Below are 22,552 nucleotides of genomic sequence, written 5' to 3' on the forward strand. Positions count from 1 at the left end.
CTTGTGGACGTATTATGACGGTGCGGCGACGGCAAGTGGTTAAAAAAGAACAAAGCACATACCTCTATAGTGTGTGCTTGTCTCAATTCAGAGCACTCATTTACACTTGCTTCAAAACATGGCTTTGGACATGCCTTTTTAAAGATCTTTGAACGCCAGTTAAAGCACTAAATAAAATGGTTAGCTTACAGTCCTGTTTATGCCTTGCTTATTTTTAAAAATTGTACCCCATGTCGCTTTAGTGGTGCTTCAAAGCCTCTTTAAAACCTCTATAGAAGTCTATGACAAAGCTCACTTCAAGCACCTGCAGCTTTTGAGAGTCTTTAACCGCTTTCTGCATGCCCGCCCGTCAAATGATGGAGGAGCGGTGCGGCTCTTGTTCTGGGACGACATGATGTTGACCCAGAACAGCCACTCTCACACACCTGCAAGGGCACTCAGCGTGACAATCGCAGCCGTGCCGTATTGCTAGGACACAGCGCGACTCGATCTCTATAAAGAGCACTGATCATCAGTGCCCTGATTACTGTAAAGCCCCCCCAGTGCCACCAATTAGTGCCCATCAGTGCCCCCAATCAGTGCCCATTAGTGATGCCAGTCACTGCTGCCTTTCAGTGTCCATCAATGCCTGCTCATCAGTGCTGCCCATTAGTGCCCGTCAGTGCCGCCCATCAGTGCTGCCTATCTGTGCCCATTAGTGTTACCTATCAGTGCTCATCAGTGCCGCATATAAATGCCACCTATCAGCGCCAATCAGTATGGCATATTAGTGCCTCATCGGTGCCACCTAATCAGTGCCCATAAGTGCCAGCTTGTCAGTGCCCATCAATGCAGCCTATCAGTGCGCATCAGTGCAGCCTCATCAGTGCCCATCAGTGAAGGAGAAAAATTATTTATTTATACAATTTGCTGACATAAACTAAGAAAAACTTTTTTTTTTCTAGTAAAAAATAAAAATCCTGCAGTGATTATATACCACCAAACGAAAGCTGTATTTGTGTGAAGAAAATGATAAAAAATAAATTTGGGTACAGTGTTGCATGACCGCGCAATTGTCATTCAAAGTGCTAATTCAGCTTTAGCTTCCCTTTGTTTTGGAAGTATTGCAGGTATGAGATATAAACACACACAGGGCTTCCACCAAGCTTCATTAAAGCTTCAAAAACATCATAGAAGCACCACTAAATCATCACTGGTTTTCATTTATTTTGTGCATAAAGAGAACATACAGACAGCAAGTGCACTTACCCATGCAGGAGAGAACACTTGTGTTAAGAACAAAATGAGGATTGAACATTTCAAAAAACAATGCTGGCTCACATAGCAGTCTACATCATTATTATTATACACAATTTATATAGCGCCAACAGTTTACGCAGCGCTTTACAATGAGAGGGGGACAGCACAATTACAATACAGTTCAATACAGAAGGGACAGGAGGGCCCTGCCCGTAGAGCTTACATTCTAAAGGGAGGGGGGGGTGGTACAAAAGATAATTGATGCAAAGAAGGATTTGATAGGGGTGGGTCGGGGACATTTGTTAGGTGGGTGTGGGATAGGCTTCCCTGAATAAGTGAATTTTCAGGGATCTCCTAAAGGTGGACAAGTTAGGGGCTGATCGGACATACCGGGGCAGCGAGTTCCAGAGGATGGAAGAGACTCTGAAGAAGTCCTGAAGACAAGCATGGAAGGAGGTAACAAGGGAGCAGGAGGTCCTGGGTGGAGCGGAGGGGGCAGTTTGGGCGATATTTGCAGATGAGGTTGGTGATGTAGCTGGGGTCGATGTTGTGGATGGCCTTGTATGTTGTGTTTAGCATTTTGAATTTTATACAGTGGGGTAGGGGAAGCCAGTGAAGGGATTGGTAGAGAGGAGCAGCAGTCACGGATTGGTTAGTGAGGTGTATTAGTCTAGCAGCAGTATTCATATTAGACTAAAGGGGGGACAGCCTGCGTAAGGGTAGGCCATTAAGGAGAGAGTTGCCTAAGACGTGAATAAGTTGACCCTTCCTTAGTCAGGAAGGGTAAAATTCTGGAGATGTTGCAGAGGTTAAGGCGGCAGGATTTAGCTAGTGATTGGATGTGGGGGCTGAAAGAGAGGTCAGAGTCAAGGATTACACCCAGCACCCTGGCATGTGTGGAGGGACCAATGGTTGTGCTGTTGATCTTAATGGTCATGGGGGGGGGGGGGGGGGGCCGGGAAGGAGGAAATAAAGCTTAGTTTTGGAAAGATCGAGTTTGAGAAAGTGGTGTGACATCCATAACGATATGTCATTTAGTAAGTTTGAGCTCTGTGAGGAGATCAAGGGGTTGAGTTGAGGAGTGGAGAGATAGATCTGGGTGTTGTCGGCGTAGATCATAGTATGGGATTTGTTTCCATGGACAAGGTGGTAAAAAAAAGAGGTGGAATGGGGTGAAGTGGTATTGGGGCTATTTCCTAGAGGTGGTGTTAGAAGCTCATATCCACTGCTGTGGAGGGATCTTCCAGACAATAAGCCCACACGTTGCAATTCTTTCTTTCCACCCCTGTTTCTGTATGTATCTTCATATAAGGGAGAATTAGAGCTGGCTAAGCCCTTCCAAAAGGAGATAGAAAGAGTGGTTGCTTTCTTCCAGTGCATTGTTTTTTTTCTTTCATAGTAGAGTAGGAGACTCGGTAGTGTTCTCTAAAGCTACCATGGAGGCCATGGCTTCCACTTGGCCCAGTAGGCATAGCTTTGGATCCAAGGTCAGATGAGATAAGACCACTTTGTTGATAACATCCACCACCTCAGCCCAGAAGTGAGAGATGCAGGGGCAGGTCCAAAAGACATGGAAGAGGCATGGCTGGGTTTAACTTATGTAACTCGGAGGATTTTGAATTGGACAAACCTGTCCTTAGCAGAGACTTAGGGCCAGATTCTTGTACATCCGCGTAAAATTGTGAGAGTGCTGTATTCTCAAAGCACTTGCTCCATAAGTTACGGCGGCGTAGTGTAAATCGGCCGGCGTAAGCCCGCCTAATTCAAATTTGGATCAGGGGGGCGTGTTTTATGTAAAACTACTGTGACCTGACGTGATTGACATTTTTGCAGAAACGACGAATGCGCCGTCCGTGGAATTTCCCAGTGTGCATTTCTCCAAAGTACGCCGCAAGGACGTCATTGGTTTCGACGTGAACGTAAATGACGTCCAGCCCCATTCACGGACGACTTACGCAAACGATGTAACTTTTTCAAATTTCGATGCGGGAACGAAGGCCATACTTAACATTGGTACGCCACACTTATGCCTCATATAGCAGGGGCAACTATACGCCGGGAAAAGCCTAACGTAAACATTGTAACTTTACTGCGTCGGCCGCGCATACGTTCGGGAATTCGCGTATCTAGCTAATTTGCATACTCAACGCGGAATTCGACAGAAGCGCCACCTAGCGGTCAACAAAAAAATGCAGTTAAGATCCGACGGCGTAAGAGACTTACGCCTGTCGGATCTAATGGATATCTATGCGTAACTGATTCTAAGAATCAGGCGCATAGATATGACGGGTCGGATTAGGACTTACGACGGCGTACATGGCGCTGCACCGTCGTAAGTCCTTTCAGAATCTGGCCCCAATTGTTTAAATAGTTGATTCGTGATGTTGAACCATTTCTCATTGACAATGCTCTCTATATGTCTTAGTCATATGTTCCAGAGGCCAGGGAGTCAGGGTAGTAAAGATGAGGTGCTGATAAAGTAAGGAAGCAGGTTTCGGTAGGTAACCAGTGTGAATTCATTTTTTTCAAAGGATAAAAATTTAGTCATAGGTTCTAATTGGGGGAATTGGCTGCAGAAGGTGTGTCAGAGCTGCAAATACCTGAATTGGTATTAATCCAATCAATCAAAAGACTGCGGTATTCCTGCGGTCCTGTTGTTCCCCCGGGTTTTGATTTTGTATTTGGCCCAGTTGTGAGGTCCGAAAGCAAATAGAACTGAGCTGGGGTCGGATTATTCCACAGTGGGCTAAAGAGGGAGATGGTGGAAGGGGGCTGCAAACCCCATTTGTATCCAACCAATCAAGCTTTAATTGTGGTCTTCAAAAGGGGGTCAATGGATAGGGGCCTTGGCTTCTCCAAAGAGGAGGTGCTGTAATGCCTCTAAGATGTTTAAGATTGCCACCTCTAGCACAGGGCCGGCCCCTACCATGGGACCCGATGGTACCATTGTACCAGGCAGCACTTTCAGGGGGGCAGCAAATTGCCTCCCGCACGCCATCCCATTCCACCAGCTCCGCTTTCCACTCCACTGTGGGGCTAATTTTCCGTCCCCGACCGCTCCTCCCGTTCCGCTCTACGCTCCACTGTGGGGTTAATTGCATGAATAGAGCCATAACAGGTCCTTTTTATACTCCTATATACATGTATAGAGCCATGATAGGTCCACTTTAGTTATCATGATATAAAATAATGGATGTGGGGGCATTTTGGTGGGCGTAATTTTTTTTTTGGGGGGGGGGCAGCATTTCATTCTTGGTACCAGGCAGCACAATGTCTTTGGCCGGCACTGCTCTAGCATGACAGAGGAGTTGCTCAGGTATAGCACCAACCACCAGTGGGCACTTACAAGTTGTGTGGCAAGTTAAAAATTACTGACAGGGGTGCTTACCATGGTCAGCTTTTTATTTATGTAAAACCTTTATCCCAAATGGGGGAAAAAAAACTGTTGCTGCAACTGCTTATGACGTGCAAGCTGAAGTTTCAATTTTTTTGTCAAGTCCATCTAAATCAGCTAGTCTAACAGTACATTTTCTCCTGACTGACAATGCTGCTGTCCAATAGTGTGTACTTTACGACAACTTACTTCATTCAGAATACAGCCATCCTAAGACAAGAAGTGTGTTACTGGCTGGATCACCAGTTGAAATAAAGGGAAAAAAAATAAAAAGAAAACAATGCAGCCAGCACATTTAAGAATAAGTAAACTGCAATATATAACATTTTGTTTTTTTGGGGTTTAATAGCGCTTTAACCACTTAAGGACCACCTCCTGCACATATACGTCGGCAGAATGGCACAGCTGGGCACATGTACGTACAGGTACGTCCTGTACTAGTACCCAGCCGTGGGTCGGGGGCGCGCTCCCGCGACCCGGTCCGAAGCTGCGACCCGGTCCGATGCTCCGTGACCGCGGGACTCGCGGACCCGATCGCGATCGGTCCCCGGAGCTGAAGAACGGGGAGAGCCGTGTGTAAACACGGCTTCCCCGTTCTTCACTGTGGTAGCAGCATCGATCGTGTCATCCTTTTTATAAGGGGACACAATCGATGACGTCATACCTACAGCCACACCCCCCTACAGTTGTAAACACACTTCAGGTCACACATAACCCCATCAGCGCCCTCTGTGGTTAACTCCCAAACTGCAATTGTCATTTTCACAATAAACAATGCATTTTAAATGCATTTTTTGCTGTGAAAATGACAATGGTCCCAAAAAATGTGTCAAAATTGTCCAAAGTGTCCGCCATAATGTCGCAGTCACGAAAAAAAACGCTGATCGCCGCCATTAGTAGTAAATAAAAAATAATTAATAAAAATGCAATAAAACTATTCCCTATTTTGTAAACGCTATAAATTTTGCGCAAACCAACTGATAAACGCTTATTGCGATTTTTTTACCAAAAATAGCTAGAAGAATACGTATCGGCCTAAACTAAGAAAAAAATAAATTTATATATTTTTGGGGGATATTTATTATAGCAACAAGTAAAAAATATTGATTTTTCGCTCTATTTTTGTTTATAGCGCAAAAAATAAAAACGCCAATTTTGTTTGGGAGCCACGTCGCATGACCGTGCAATTGTCAGTTAAAGTGACGCAGTGCCGAATCGCAAAAAGTGGCAAGGCCCTTTAGCTGCATTATGGTCCGGGTCTTAAGTGGTTAATGACTTTGCCCAGTCACTGTTGACCATCTGAGCACTTTTAAATTTTAGCTCTTATAATCTGATTGGTCATCAAGTTGTTTACATCCACCCACAGTAGACTTTTCCCCTCCACTGTCTTTTCAACTTGACCCTGTGTATGTCTTTCCCCTCTTTATTTTTCTATGCTCACTCTCTATCATGCTTGCTTGTTACAACATTGCAGCAACAATATCCCAGTCTGTTTTTTGATTGTTGGTGCGTGGACTACAGAAGGGGATCTTTATAATGCTAGTTTGAAATTTTTTGCCTTAAGACTCGTACACACGACCAGTTTTCCAGGAAGGAAAACTGCCAAGAGAGAATTTGGCCAGGAATCCTGGCCGTGTGTATGCTCCCTAGCAATTTTCCCCATCAGGAAAACAGCCGGGAATCCTGACGGGAAAATAGAGAACCTGGCTCTCTTTTTTCTCGTCGGGATTCCCGGCAGAGTGTTTACTGCCGAGAAAAACAGTCGTCTGTATGCTTATCTGTCCGAAGGTAAACCCGCGCATGCTCGATAAACCTTCGACGCATGCGCGGTAGCATGCAAGGCATAGTGTAGGGTGTAGCAAGATGGCGGCGACGGCATTGAATGTGGCAAGCGCCAGCTCGTCGTAGTCGTAGATGGCGGTTCTTTTGAATGGCCGTCTGTATGCACGGCTTGGCAAGAAAAGCTTGCCAGGAATTCCATCAGGAAAACCAACGATTTTTTCCTGATGGGATTCCCGGCCGTGTGTAAAGGGCCTTAGTCTCTGGATAAGCACCCTTTTTTCTAATGGAATTGTGTTTGCTGCTCCATATCTCTAAACATATTTTATAGAAAATGTATTGAAACAGAAAAGACAGTGTTATCTATTATACTGACCTTAATACGCCCAGCATTTAATTGAGGTGGTAGGGATCTCGAAGCTGCTGTTACTCGTGCTCTAGACTGAGCTAAGTTACCTGCAGAACAAATGGATGAATATTTTTTTTTATTCATTAATATTGGCCTAATCCATTTTGTAGCATGAGTCTCTGTGACATCAGGAGCTTGCAATCTAAAGTTTACACATAACTCATAAAAACAAAACAAAAAACACATTAAGAATCATTCTGTATAAAAGCCAATTAGCCAACTTGTTCCAATGATAATTGTGTTTAAAAGTTGCATTTCTTAATTTTCATAGAAACCAATCAGCTTCCAATTGTCATTTTACAGTTCAAGTTTAAAAATAAATTGATTGGCTGCCAAGGACGAAGAAGAAGAAAAAGAAGAAGTTTGGTTCACACCACGACTCTCGAATATCTCTCGAATATCACAGAAGTTTGGACCCGAACCCAATTGAAGTCAATAGTACCCGAATTTGAAAAATCAAAAGTCCCCATTTTGAAGGCTTATATGCAAGTTATTGGCCGTAAAAAGGGTATGGGGGTCCGGATACTGCCCTGAGGGACACGTATCAAAGCAAAAACATTTTTAAAAGATCGTTTTTACAGGAGCAGTGATTTTAATAATGCTTAAAGTGTAAAAATCCCTATAAATATAGTGACTGGGGGTCCCCTTAGTATGCCTGTAAAGTGGTGCATACCGTGTATAGAACCTGCTGCAGCAAAACTGACATTTATAAAGAAAAATAAATTACATTTAAATTCTTGGCAATACAATACCATTTCCGGCAATTAAAAAAAAAACTGCTCCGGGAAGATGCCCTTGTCCCCCCTGCCCCAAAGCACCCCCCTCCATGTTGAGGGCATGTGGCCTAGTATGGTTCAGGAGGGGTGGGGCTGCTTGCTAATCCTCCCCTTCCTGACCTGCCAGGGTGCATGCTTGGATAAGGGTCTGTTATAGATTTAAAGCAGAGGTTCACCCTAAAAGCAAGTATATACCATTCAATCCAGCATACTGCCGACATGTACAGTATGCTGTTTTTTTTTTCCGGTTTACATACCGTAGTATAGGTATTTTCCTCCCCGGCTTCCGGCTAGTGAATCCTGCGGGAGTGGGCGTTCCTATTCAGAGACTAAGTGATTGACGTATGACAAAAGCTTCCCCCCGGTGCAAAAGGCGCGTCACCAGTTACCGAAAAAAGCCGAACGTCGGTGCGCAGGCGCCGTATAGCGCCGTATAGAGCCGACTCGCAGTTCGGCTTCTTTCGGAAACTGGTGACGCGCATTATGCGCCGGGGGGGAGCTTTTGTCATACGTCAATCACTTGGTCTCTGAATAGGAACGCCCACTCCCGTGGGATTCACTACCCGGAAGCCGGGGGGGAAATACCTATACTACTGTAAACCGGAAAAAAAAATTTTTAATTGCCTTGGGGTTTGCCTTAAAATCCATACCAGACCCTAAGGGCCTGGTATGGATTTTATAAAAAATGTTATTAAAATTGTATAAATGTATTAAAAAAGTTTCGATCGATGGCAATGTTTTTTTTTTTTTTCATTCAGCTTAACAACCAGCTTTTCACTGTGCCCTGATTAGGTAAAGCTATGCTTGGCTCGAACTGTTCATCCAGCTCTTTTACTAAAACACAAAACAAACATACAGCGATTGGTTAGGAAAAGTTCCGCAGTTGTAATCCACAGCATATGCATACCTCCCAGTGGTCCCAGATTTGGTGGGACAATTCTGAGAACTTAATTTAATACTGACATCCCGTGAATGCGCGCTGAATCCCAGAGCCCAGTGCCAGAACAAGTTTTGCCACTTGGCTCCAATAAATAGCCTGGTAGGGGCGAAATGCTGTTCCTGTTCTCCCTTTTGTATCTCCCCTGTAGCTGTGCTTGTCACAGGCGGCTACAGAAGAAGCAACATTTGTTTATGCCAGGGAGGGGGCGGGTGCTATAGGCCAGTGTGGGAGTAGGGCTATAAACCAATCACAGTCAATCATAGCCCCGCAGTCCTACTCCCCAAGTCGGCGTTTAGCACTTCCCCAAGTCTCACAAATTACATAGTTACACAGTTAGTCTGGTTGAAAAAAGACACAAGTTCATCTAGTTCAGCCCAGAGTTAAACACAGTTGTGTGCTGGACACAGGAGAATTTCTGTTGATTGGAGTTCATGTTAACAGTGATATAATTCTTGAGAATTAGGACATTGCTGAATTAAATGATTGTAATTTTTAGAAATTGTATGCATGTTTCTATGAATTATAAGTGTAAAATCCTTCCAAACACTATATCACCAGGCATTCATTTATTGAACTTGAAGGTATACAGATCACCTTAAGAACCCTCCTGCCAAGATATTATTCTTATTATTATTTTACAGGATTTATATAGCGCCAACAGTTTGCACAGCGCTTTACAACATGAGGGCAGACAGTACAGTTACAATACAATATAATACAGGAGGAATCAGAGTCCTGCTCGTTAAAGTTTACAATCTAAGAGGGAGGATCTAGTGATACAAAAGGTAATAACTGTGGGGGATGAACTGATGAAGAAAATGAAAGTACAGTTATAAGGTGGAGGCAGGATAGGCTTCTCTGAAGAGAAAAGTTTCCAGGGATAACCTGAAAGTGGATAGAGTTGGAGATAGTGAGACAGATTGGAGTCGGGAATTCCAGAGGATGGGAGAGACTCGGAAGAAGTCATGGAGGTGGGTTTGGAAGGGGGGATCTATGTTCAAGAAATCTGCTGGAGCACCCTGGGACCTTTGAATCCCAGAGTGCTCTACTGGGCAAGTCTTCTCTTTCTACGTCCAGTCAGACACTTCTGAACAGAAAGGATGCCCATCATTGTTATGGGCCTATAGTGAAGCACAGGAAGTGGAAGGGGTGGGCCTAATCTTAACTTCAGAAGATAAAGTTGATATCTCCATAAGAGTGTGCCCTGGAATTTGAAGCTCTCAAAATGTTATAGCAAATATCTATTGGTACATTTAGGCACCTCTCAATGTCTTTTTGTCTATCATAATATTAGCAGTTTAATAATAACAATGATATCATAGAAGGTTAATATTACACTCTTCTTAAAACAGGAGACAGTCAGAATTAGAGTTACTGAAACCCCAGAGGCACTGCAAAGTCTTATGCTGCATACACACCAGGGCTCAAGTCCTGCGGGAACGCGTGGGAACGGAGTTTCTGCACTTTTTTCACAGCAGGAATGCAGTTCCCTTTGCAGGACTAGAGCAGCTGAGAGCAGCCGAGCCACCCGTGCCAATCCTTCACTAAGCGGCGATGCCCAGCTCGAGTCACTGTTAGGGGCAGGTGAACCTTAGTAATCCTTTATGTTACTGGCCGCTTCCTGTATATGGATTCATCGGGTAGTGTGTGGGTATTCCGTCACTTCCTCGATGCCGCAATGTCTCCTGGGAGCTTTTGTCATTGTTCCCAGGAGACATTGCGGAGGTTATCGCGGGATTTAGAAAGAACATGCGGTTTAGTAATTATGCATACAGTATAAGCGTATCATTTTTTTTTTTTTGGTGGGGGAGTGGATCTTGGGTGGGAGTTCCCACACTTTTTTCCCCAGAACTTGACCCCTGATACACACGTCTGGAAATTCCAACAAGAAAAGTCTGATGTGAGCTTTTGGTCGGAAATTACGACCGTGTGTAGGCTCCAACTGAATTTTTCTGTCGGAATTTCCGCCAAGAAAAATTTGAGAGCTGGTTCTCAATTTTTCCGACAGGAAAAGTTCTTGTTGGAAATGTCGATCGTCTGTATGCAATTCCGACGGAGATAAATCCTATGCATGCTCGTAATCAAGTCGACGCATGCTCGGAAGCATTGAACTTAATTTTTCTCAGCTCGTCGTAGTGTTGTACATCACCGCGTTCTTGACGGTCGTAATTTGGTGTGACCGTGTGTATGCAAGACAAGTTTGAGCCAAAATTCTGTCTGAAAAAAATCCACGGTTTTCTGGTCGTAATTTTCGATCATGTGTACGCAGCATTACTCTTCCCTCATAGTTTAGAAGCAGGTGCAGACAATCTCATGTAAAATTTTAATTGATGTGCTAAGGATGACAAGAATGTAAATCACATCACAAATATGGAGCACTGTAAACATTTAGATTGATCAGCGTTCATTGACTGAACTAAAATGTTTAAATGTATCTGGAGTTCTCCTTTAAATAAAGCTTGGTGTTTGTGTTGCCTTCTGCCATTTACTCCACCCCAAGCCGTATCACAAATCTCCTGGTGAAATAACTGTTTACAGAAATATGAGTGACCTTACCCTGCAGAGGAAGTGATGTGCCGAATTCATCTGTTAGATATCCAAGTATATTCTAAAGTTTGTAAGAAGTTTAACATAAGAAGTCCAAATGTTTTCCCTGGCTATAGCTTCAGAGGCTACACTGTGATTAATAGCATTGTGAGAAGCCTTTGAAGCAGGATTGGTGACATCAAAGTCCTAATTCTTGGGTGGCAGGATTTTTATAATGAATAGGAAGCACTTTAACACGTTTCAAACGGATTTAAAACATGAATAAACAATAGAATTATGCAGATGTACTGCACACCTTGCCATAACAGTCCTTAGATTAGATATGAATTTATTTAAATGGGGTATGTTAACACTCTGCAATGCTGAATATTTAGACGTGTGCAAAGTACCGTAAAATTTGTGCCTGATTGTGCGAGTTATATAAGAGCTGTTGCAAATAGAAAGTAAAGTTGAAAAAAATTAAAACAATTAAGTTTGACCTATTGTGATTCTACTACAGTTGTATTAATGTTGAGCAAAAAAATGCAAATAAAACCTAAATGAAACCTTTACCATTGTATCCTAATAATAAGGGGAAATTAGATCAATTCAGTGCTCAGGTGATACATTGGTGAAACATGGCAGTTATAGCTAAAGAAGCCATTTTTGGTATGCCAGACACAGTCATCAATTCCCTATCCCTAATACTGATTTCTGTCACCAACTGCATTGGCAGAGAAACCCAAAGTGTGCTCACTTTTTAGCTAAAATGTATGTAAACCTAATCACTAAAATCTAATATAAGCTTTACCACAATAGTATCGTTTCAAAAGTAATTTTCATTATATTTTTTAAATCTGCAGCTTAAGAGTTGGAGTTTAGGTATGTATTTTTTTATGTGGTTTGATCAACAATTTTTTCCAATGCCTGTTTTAACTTCTCTGCTGTAAGTAAGAATTTTATTAAACTCTTAGGCCTCGTACACACGACCGTTTTTCTCGACAGAATCCATCAAGAAACTTGGTGGCAGAGATTTTTTGCCAAGGAAAACGGTCGTGTGTATGTTTTGCATCGAGGAAACTGTCGAGGAACTTGACGAGAAAAAAAGAGAACAAGTTCTCTTTTTCCTCGACAGGAGTTTCAATTTCCTCGTCGTGTTCCTCGTCGGGCTGGTTTTCGACGAGAAACACATTTGTGTGTATGCTAAGAAACCCGCGCATGCTCAGAATAAAGTATGAGACGGTAACCGCACCTTCGGTAAAAGTAGTGTTTGTAATGGAGATAACACATTTTTCACGCTGTAACAGTCTGAAAAGTGCAAATTGTCTCTTACCAAACTTTTACTTAACACGCAGTAACATGAGATTAGCAAAGCAGCCCCAGGGGTTGTGCCAGTGGAATCAAACTTCCCCTGCCGTTGTATGTGTTGTACGCCACCGCGTTTGAGAATGAGGAGATTTGGTCTTGACCGTGTGTACGCAAAGCAAGCTTGTCAAGTTTCTCCACAAGCCTGACAAGGAACTCGTCGAGGAAAACGATGTTTCATTTACGTTGAGTTCCTCGGTTGTGTGTACGAGGCCTTATGCTTGTACTGGATTCTGCTCAATTTGTTTTTTTCTCTTCTCATTGGTACGCTATGACCGGGTTTGAGGTTCCTAAGAATATATGTTTGCGGTGATTTTCTTCATTGGTATCCATAAGGCGGCTGAAATACCTATAGTGAGGGGTGAAGCTCACTAAGGTGAATATACTGTAGACCTTTAGCAACTCACATGGTTGATGATTAAACAGGCACATCTAAGTATGCAGGCATGAGGCCATTCACTTTGTTAGGTATATCTAATGCTGCGTACACACAACTGTTTTAATGTCATGGAAAAAAACAAAGTTTTTCTCGACGTGATTCTTGTCAAGCCTGCCTTGCATACACACGATCATGAAAAAAAAGTTGCTTGAGCAAAGCACGGTGACGTACAACACGTACGACGGCACTATAAAGGGGAAGTTCCATTCGAATGGCGCCACCCTTTGGGCTTGATTATGCAAATTTCCCTTCTCATAACTTGCTTCTGAGCATGCGCGTTTTCCCCCCCGTCGTTAAAACGACAACGTGAAAAACGTAGAGGAAAAATAGAGCATGTTCTAAATTTTTAATGCCCATTTTTCACGTCGAGAAAAATGCTCTAGAGCCTACACACGATCGTTTTTAATGACCAATTTAAAAAAATTGCATTTTTGTTGTCATGAAAAACGGTCGTGTGCACGTGGCATTAGGGTTTGCAAAAAATTAATACAGCTTGTGAAATTGCTACACAGTTGCTACAAAATTATACATTGTTTAACTACTTGCCGACCGCCCACCGTCGTTATACGTCCTCACTTTAGAGATGAATATCTCGGTAACGGTAGCAGCTGCTGCCACAATCGAGATATTCATCTCTTCTGTGGGCGGCCGTGTTAACGATAACGGCGGTCTCCGCGGCGAATTCGCCGCGAGATCGCCGTTATCGGTGGCGGGAGAGGGGCCCCCCCCTCCCGCCGCTCTCGCGCGCCCTCCGCCGCTTACCGTAGCCGTCGGTAGCGGCGGAGGAGATCGCGACCATCCGGCAGCTGAGCGGGGACGAGACTGAAGGAAAAATCTCCTTCGCCCGTCCCCATAGCTCCGCTGGGCGGAAGTGACGTCAAAACGTCAGTCCCGCCCAGCGTCTTAAAGAAACATTTTTTTTTTTTGTCATTTAAAAAAATGACATTTCCCAATTTTTTTTTTTTTTTGCATTTAAGCCCAAATATGAGATCTGAGGTCTTTTTGACCCCAGATCTCATATTTAAGAGGACCTGTCATGCTTTTTTCTATTACAAGGGATGTTTACATTCCTTGTAATAGGAATAAAAGTGATCATTTTTTTTTTTTTTTTTCAGTGTTAAAAATTCTAAAATAAATAAAAATAAATGCGAAAAGCAAAAAAAAATTTTTTTAAAGCGCCCCGTCCCGACGAGCTCGTGCGTAGAAGCGAACGTATACGCGAGTAGCGCCGACATATGAAAACGGTATTCAAACCACACAAGTGAGGTATCGCCGCGATCGTTAGAGCGAGAGCATTAATTTTAGCCTTAGGCCTACTCTGTAGCTCAAAAAATGCAACCTGTAGAATTTTTTAAACGTCGCCTATCAAGATTTTTAAGGGTAAAAGTTTGACGCCATGCCACGAGCGGGCGCAATTTTTAAGCGTGACATGTTGGGTATCATTTTACTCGGCATAACATTATCTTTCACAATATATAAAAAAATTGGGCCAAATTTATTGTTGTCTTATTTTTTCATTTAAAAAAGTGAATTTTTTCCAAAAAAAGTGCGCTTGTAAGACCGCTGCGCAAATACGGTGTGACAAAAAGTATTGCAATGACTTCCATTTTATTCTCTAGGGTGTTAGAAAAAAATATATATAATGTTTGGGGGTTTTAAGTAGTTTTCTAGCAAAAAAAAATGGTTTTGTCTCGTAAACACCGACTCTGAAAAACAGGCCCGGGGCTAAAGTGGTTAAAATTATTAAAAGTTACGTTTCATTTCAATCTGTAGCTGCCTGTAAGGTGTTTTGTACACCATTGTACATTTTGGTGTATAGAAAGGCTCCAGAAATGTAATTTCCTGCTTGCGTGATTGACTCACTGATTCTCCCAGACATCTGCACTATGATACAGGTTGGGTTGGAAAATCGTTTTTGGTGAAATACTAGAGTTATCTACTTCTAAAGGAATGCAGACCCTGCAACTCTTTTTATCCGAAAACTAAGCATGCACCAGGTGACTAAATTGAACACCGACTCTCCCATTCAGGAATCAGACAGGAAAGGTCTTTAAAACAGGAAAAGGTAGTAATCTGCAACAAAGTTAATGCAATGTGCACAGATCATCTAGGGGTTTGTGTTATAATCCCAACAAAAGTAGAGTTATACTTTAATAAAAATAGGATAGCTGCAAATAAATCACACATCTGATAGTTTCACAAAATCTAGCTTCTGTAAAAATGACAGCAGAAGGTAAGTTGTACATGGAATACATACCCATGGCATAGATGTGTGCTCGTCTAACATGATGCAGAAAAGATTAAAATTGTTTCTAATGTAAGCGCACAATGGTCTGAAAATTTATTTAAAGGGACACTAAAGGTTCCCGTTTTTTTAAAAATAACCAACATGTCATGCTTACCTCCACTGTGCAGCTCGTTTTGCACAGAGTGGTCCCGATCCACGTCTTCTGGGGTCCCTCGGCGGCTGTCTCGGCTCCTCCCCGCATCAGCTAACCCCCTTCATGAGAAGCTCTCTCCCAAGGGGGTTAGCTTGTGGGCGCGCTCCCGTGATACAACCGGCGGCTATAGATAGCTCTCTGCCCCGCCCTGGTGCGTTGCGTCATTGATTTGATTGACAGAAGGAGGAGCCAATGGCTGTGCTGCTTTCAATCAACCAATGAATGAGCCAAGAAGCCTGGCCGAGAAGCCAGCGCATTCACGGCGCAGGACTTTCGAGGGGTCAGGTAAGTAAAGGGGGGGCTGGGGAACCGCTAATGTTTTTTCACCTTAATGCATAGGATGCATTAGGGTGAAAAACCATGTACCTTTACAACCCCTTTAATGCTTTAGCATTTACACTCAATCACTAAAAATGTAGTCTGTGCCCTCTTACAGCATTACAGTGAGCCTGCGTGTGCCTTGAGTTATAGCTGCAAACATAGTACACAAATCACGAAATGCATCCAATGGGTTAAATGCAGAGTATATAAAGTCTTCAGCAAAGCATTCTGTGTCACTGGATTCCCGAACATACACAAAGCTTTTCTGTCTAAAAAGCGATTTTTACAGCTCACTGTGTCTGATACCCAACTGCAAGCAGCTAATGGTTTTTCTCATTTCTAGGGAGTGTGCGCATGGCGTCCAGCAGCAGAGTGTAGAATTGCAAGAGAAGCTCTTTCTGGAGACATGTAACTCAGAAATAAAACATTTCTGATAAATGGTGAGCATGCCGCAAACTCTCAAAGTGGAGACTTTGTACTACAGTAATTCTAATATTGTTCAAAATAAGTACTTTATGTAACCAGAAAAAACTTGGTTATACCCAGAAATATCAGACAAAACTAGACCCTTTGCCCCTTGTGCTTTGCTATCAGATAGCATCTGTAGCAAGGTCCCATGCCTCCTTTGGTCTAATAAGAACCTCCATGGCCAGAGATAGCTGACATCCTTCTGAATATGGTGGGTTGTGAGGCATAGTGGGCGCAAGGTAGTTCAAGTTATTGGGCGCCAGACACTTCTTGAATGCAAAAGAGATTTTTATTTCTCTTAACAGAGCTTTTGGGAGAGCGGTTTAGGGTCAGGATGCCCTTAGGTAGTTGCAAGATTAATTGACAGACTCTGAGTCCTCAACAGGAGGACAGCCATGCAGGGAAAGGCATTCAGCAGGACACCACATCTACATGTGTAGGAATGCTGTCTCCTACGGCAACAGTCTTTAATAATTCCTAACACAAAGCGTAACAGTTCTTTCACTTCCACTAAAATCACTTCTTGTAGTTCTTCAGCCCACTGAGCTCACAGTCTCTCACTAGACTAGATGATTCACTGACATTGAATCCCTTGAGCTCCTCCAATCTTCACAGTGGCATTTTCCTCACGCGTCACCCCTGATTCTTTGCTGGGTCCCTAGCTTGGCACTCAAGATACCTCTCAAGCTTCACCCCACTGGCCTGCTTGGTCCAAAACTTGACACACAAGCGTCACCTCCGCTGGCTGGGTTCATGGCCTGATACCCACTGAAGTTTCCAGATTCTTTACCGTCCCCGTTTGGTGAGAATACTGCTGTGGTACTTGCTTCAGTTACTCACTGTGGTCCCTGGTAATAAGGTGGTTGGTCCCTTAGTGGTGACAGCTTCCTCTCTACCTCCGACCAGAACAGGTTCTCCGGCTGGCAGAACCATTATTTCTGGTTGAATTGCAAGCCGCAATCCCAACCCTGCGCTGCTTTCTTGCTTCTAGATAGGCCCTCAGACAGCCTAGCAGCCAGATGTTCCTGGGATAGGCCCAATTTCTGGCCTAACAGCCTGGGCAGTACAACACACATCCACCCAGACAGCCATCCAGGTGGTACAGAACACTCATCACCTGACTCCACCCAAATATATAGGTTCTCCCAGCAGGCCAGGGGATTTAAGAAAACCCCTGCCCATTGGCTGAGATACCCCATATATCCATAATCTGATCTTGCAGTGCCCTTCTCATATCTAATGACACCAGGTACCCGGCCACCTAGCAACAAAAGAGATGTGCAGCAATTACAGACTTAGAGTCAAATCAATTGATCCTCAACAATTGCCACGGTAGCAATAACTGCCAGGTAAATTTAGGAGCAACCCTGCTTAAACACCAGGGTGCTACACATCTATACAATATGTATACAATATAACACCTGCTCCAGGTTGGGTTATACAATGCCAGAGTAGAATTATAACTTACCACCACCTACTATGTATTTTGGATTTCAAGATCCTCACCAGACTCCAGAGCTGATATTGCATAGGATATTATGTATGTGGGCGGGTCACCTTGGCTCTGCACGCGGGGTTCCTTTCACTCACAGCGTGCTCATTAATGCCAGAGACCAGGCAGAGACTGTGGCCATGTAAAAAAATCTAACGATTAGGCAGTTCCCTGACTTAGAGATGAGTGCAACATAAATACAGAATTCCTCTGAAAGATGCTGTCCCCTGTCACCACACACTGTAACTTGTATGTTACATTAAGAAGGACGTGCTAAGCCTGAACCCACTGCACCAGTCCAGCATACCTCTGTTACCTCATTATCAGTAACAGAATGGGGTCCCACATTGCACAAAGCGTGGACCTCATGTGTGCACCCATTAACTCCTTCCTTTCTGTACCTCATGACCAGGCCAAAGATCTCTGTAACTTGGGTTCAGATCCAGTTGTTATTGGATACCAACCGCTAGGGAGGGAGCCAGAGCATCTACCCCCTCACTACCAGAGGACCTGTCACCTTACTTGGTACCACACCTAATTTTTGGTTTCTTGGTGTCTTGAACTTGTGTTTGGTACTCTTAGGAACTACACTCCTCTTCCTTGTCTTGCAGAGTTAACCCTTTGTAGTGGTGTTGCTTCATACTCTGTAATGCTTTACAGACCCTGATTTTTTAGATATGCCAGAACCATCATGCCTCCCTTTGAATAACGTTAGACCAGGCTCAGAATGGTTTATGTAAATTTATTGAACAAGTTGCAGCATAACAGTTCAAAATGAAAAACATGCTTCGCCCTAAAGTAACTACTGTAGTGTGGCTGCCCAGGCATACCTCCATGACTCCATACCTCCATGGCTTGGATGTCTTCCAAAAACCCAGAAGCCTTTAGCAGACTGCAGGGAACAGCAGTCCCAGTACCATGAGCCGTGAGCGGGAACCGAAAAACCAAAGACTAACGTCACCTGGACCTCAGCCTTCCCCCTTTTTATAGCACAGTTGGTCTGACTGGGACCAAAAAGCCTGAGAACTGAACGTCACAGACTTAACCCCTTCCCCCAGCTTGGGTCACTAAAAACTACATATTTAAACCTGACAACATGTACACAATGAAAACCAGAGGAATTAAGCATCTCTAATCATCTAGAAGTGGCTAACTAAGTAAATATAGGGGACCTCAAGTATGGCCCATGAATGTCCAGAGGTTTAAAACGTTGCAAATTGTATTTATTAGAATGGCATTGTGATAAAAAAAATAAAAGCAAGTTACCTTTATTTTTGATGAACTGCTGATTTATTTATTTTTTACAGTGTAGTAGTTCTCCCACTTAGCTCCTTCCTGGACTAACTAATTGTCTGGTTAGCTAACGTTAAAAATGTTAATTTTAAGAGAGCTCTTTTACTTGCATTACACGATAACACTCCCAAGAAAGAATAATCTGTTTTTGTAAATTGTTAATGTAACATTAAGATACAACAAGTTCGGTTTGACAGAAAAAATTTGCATAACAGCAACATTTTCATAGGTTTGTGATCATTAAAATTCCGAATGTCACTGCGTTCACTAACGTTTGACACTCAGACAGTAAAAGCAAATATCATCCAGAGCATCCAAAATATTTGTTAAGACCTGAGAATTAAAGGGAAGAGGGAATTTTTAATTTAAATATAAATGATTTATTAGATTTGATTCTTTTTTTTTTGTATAATTTTTTTCTTAGGCAACCCTGCAGCAACAGAACACTTATAATAGTGATCTATTGTTTGCTGTTTGCCGGAAGATCTTGATTAGCTCTTTCACTATATAAACGTGCATGCTGGAGTGAAAGGAAGTGCTGATGATGTCATAGCACTTCCCCTTTAAACAGGAAACACAAGTGTTGTGTTCTGCTACAGAGTACTCTATGGCAGGTTAGCAAACCCTGGAGCTGATCATTTCAGTTTCTGGGCTTAGTGCTGGACTGTGGCACCAAAGCCTCCTGTAACCATTGGGATTTAGTGTGTGGTCTCTGTGTTCCAGACCTGAACTGAGGGCCACCTCCGGGCACTGTGAAAGTAGACATTAAATCCATTTATGTTCTATTTAAAATAAATGTTGACTTCCATGGGCAAAAAAAATAAATACATCTGCTTTTGTTCTTGTTTCAAGCCCTGTAGAAGTCTTCTGCCAACCAACCAATAAGTATCAACAGGCTTGTAATTTAAATTACATGTTTAATAAAAATAACATGCACAAAAAATACAATATTTTTGAGTCAGGTCAAAACCTGAAGTAGAAGGAGAGACAGAGATTGCCGCTCCAGGCAGGTCTTGCTGGGTAGGGTGACCGTGTGTCCCGGATTGCCCGGGACAGTCCCGCATTTTGCAGGTCTGTCTCAGGCACCTTCTTTCCAGGACAATACAGTGTCCTGGAATGAAACTGACACAGCCACCCCCCTGGGCCAATCTGATGCCCCCAAAAAAGGCTGCCACATCACCGTTTTACTCAATGACAGTACTTGTCCTGGCAGGGGAATGCCTGGAGGAGCACAATCCCTGCCCCCTGTTTGTGATTGGAGAAATCATAAATCCTGCCTCTTGTGTCCAATCACTGTGCTGTGATTCGTTACAGCACAAGCTGATTTTTGGGAAGGGATGTGTCCCTGAATTGTAGTTTGGAAATGTGGTCACCCTATTGCTGGGTGCAATCTTCTTCTCAGGAACTGAGGGTGCTAGCAATGCACATGGCAAATAAGAACAAAAGATGATCAGGACAGCCGCACTCCAATCCAACGTAACTTGGATTGGAGTGCTATGAGTAAACACTGAAGTTAGTGTGAAACGCGTCAGCTGTCCTAGGTTCCGTTGCTGTGACTTGTAGTGCCTGTTTCCAGTTTTTTACATTAAAGTTACGTTGGATTGGAGTGCGGCTGTCCTGATCATCTTTTGTTCTGATGTAGAAGGAACCAGAACAAATACTCTCTATATAGATATACTCGCAGTTCCTGTTCATAATATACATATGCGTGTTGTATTTACATTAAAACCAATTAAGCAGATTTATTATATTAAAGCCTGCAGATTTTACTATATATTCATATAGACACATATATATGTATTGTGTTCTGCTATCGCTGGAAAATGAGAGAAAGACCTCTGCTGTGTTCTGCGCTCATCACTGGCTCATCTTGCCACTTGGTTAAATTCCCACAAAAATAAAAAGAGTTGCAGATGGTCAGACGGCAGGGTGTTATTTTACGGCCGATAGTATAAGAAGAGTGGAGAATGTGAGCATGAAAAGCAATGTTCCATAGCACTACATGATCATCACTAGTGCTTGGCAACAACAACAACTGGCAAAGTGACCCCACACACTCTTTTATCCATTTTGCTTGGTTAAGTCAGCAGATAAAAATATGCTGAACATTTTAATGTGGCCACACGCCTTAAAGGAGATCTGAACGGGAGAAAAATATTGTTAACTAAAAGCAATGCTGTATGGTGGGAACCATAATTTAAAAGACCATACCAGAAGTATTACTACAAACTATTTGAAATCAATGCTATAGCCCTCCCAAAACACCCCACCCCCACATACATCCTATAATTTAGAAATGGTCTTTAGAACAGCGATGGTCAACTTTCTTAATATGGGGGGGGGGGGCTCAAGTGCAGCCCCCGACATCACCAAGAAAACGCACATAAAAGTCAGTGAATATTTATAATCAGAGGCAGCAGACACACAAAACCAAATAGTCAAAGACTATAGGCATAAAATAAGAGATGGTCAGAGACTATGGACATCATACAGGCGATGGCTAGAGACTATAGATAAAATACAAGAGATGGTCAGAGATTGCAAGCATGATACAAGAGATTGTTAGAGACTAGGGATGGGCCGAACACCCCCGGTTCGACATGCACCAGAACATGCGAACAGGCAAAAAAATTGTTCGAACACTGTTAAAGTCTACGGGACACGAACATGAAAAATCAAAAGTGCTAATTTTAAAGGTTAATATGCAAGTTATTGTCATAAAAAGTGTTTGGGGACCTGGGTCCTGCCCCAGGGGACATCAGTTTTTTTGGGAGCAGTGATTTTAATGATGCTTAAAGTGAAACAATAAAAGTGATATATTCCTTTAAATTTCGTACCTGGGGGGTGTCTATAGTATGCATGTAAAGTAGTGCATGTTTCCAGTGTTTAGAGCTGTCCCTGCACAAAATGTAATTTCTAAAAGGAAAAAAAGTCATTTAAAACTACTTGCGGCTATTCATGAATTGTCGGGTCCCGGCAATACATATCAAAGTCATTGAAAAAAAACGTCAGGGGTTCCCCCCCAATCCATTTCCAGGCCCTTTGGGTTTGGTATGAATATTAAGGGGAACTCTAAACCAAAAAAAAAAAAAAGCCACATTCCATATCAGGCCCTTCAGGTCTGGTATGGAAATTAAGGGGAACCCTGTGCCACAATAAAAAAAAATGGCGTGGGGTTCCCCTCAAAAATCCATACTAGACCCTTATACGAGCATGTAACATGGCAGGCCACAGGAAAAGAGGGAGGGGGGACGAGAGAGCGCCCCCCCCCTCCTGAACCGTACCAGGCCACATGCCCTCAACATGGGGAGGCTGTCCCCATGTTGATGGGGACAAGGGCCTCATCCCCACAACCCTTGCCCGGTGGTTGTGGGGGTCTGCGGGCGGGGGGCTTATCGGAACCTGGAAGCCCCCTTTAACAAAGGGGACCCCCAGATGCCGGCCCCCCCCTATGTGAATTGCTAACGGGGTACATTGTACCCCTACCAATGGCAACATCCAAATCTTTGCAGTGCCACACCGATTCCCAAAAGTAGTCTCTGCACTTCGGGGGCAATTTGAATAGACATCTGTGCATGAACCCACACAGGTGTCTGTTAATCGCCCCCGAAGTCGGACTGCATTGCCGGTTTTAAAATCTTGCACGTTCAGCTGAATTTGCACAAATTCT

The 22,552-nt window shown here is 43.2% G+C and overlaps 1 protein-coding gene across 1 annotated transcript in view; it reads right to left on the reverse strand.

Moving 5' to 3' along the window:
• MYO3B (myosin IIIB) overlaps positions 1 to 22,552 on the reverse strand; it is a 332,748-nt gene that overhangs the window by 169,327 nt on the left and 140,869 nt on the right. The window contains exon 17 of the mRNA XM_040358502.1: positions 6,789 to 6,868. Coding sequence (XP_040214436.1) covers positions 6,789 to 6,868 — 80 coding nt within the window. The remainder of the gene's footprint in view (positions 1 to 6,788; positions 6,869 to 22,552) is intronic.

Source organism: Rana temporaria, chromosome 6, assembly GCF_905171775.1.
Source record: "Rana temporaria chromosome 6, aRanTem1.1, whole genome shotgun sequence".
Classification (NCBI taxonomy): domain Eukaryota; kingdom Metazoa; phylum Chordata; class Amphibia; order Anura; family Ranidae; genus Rana; species Rana temporaria.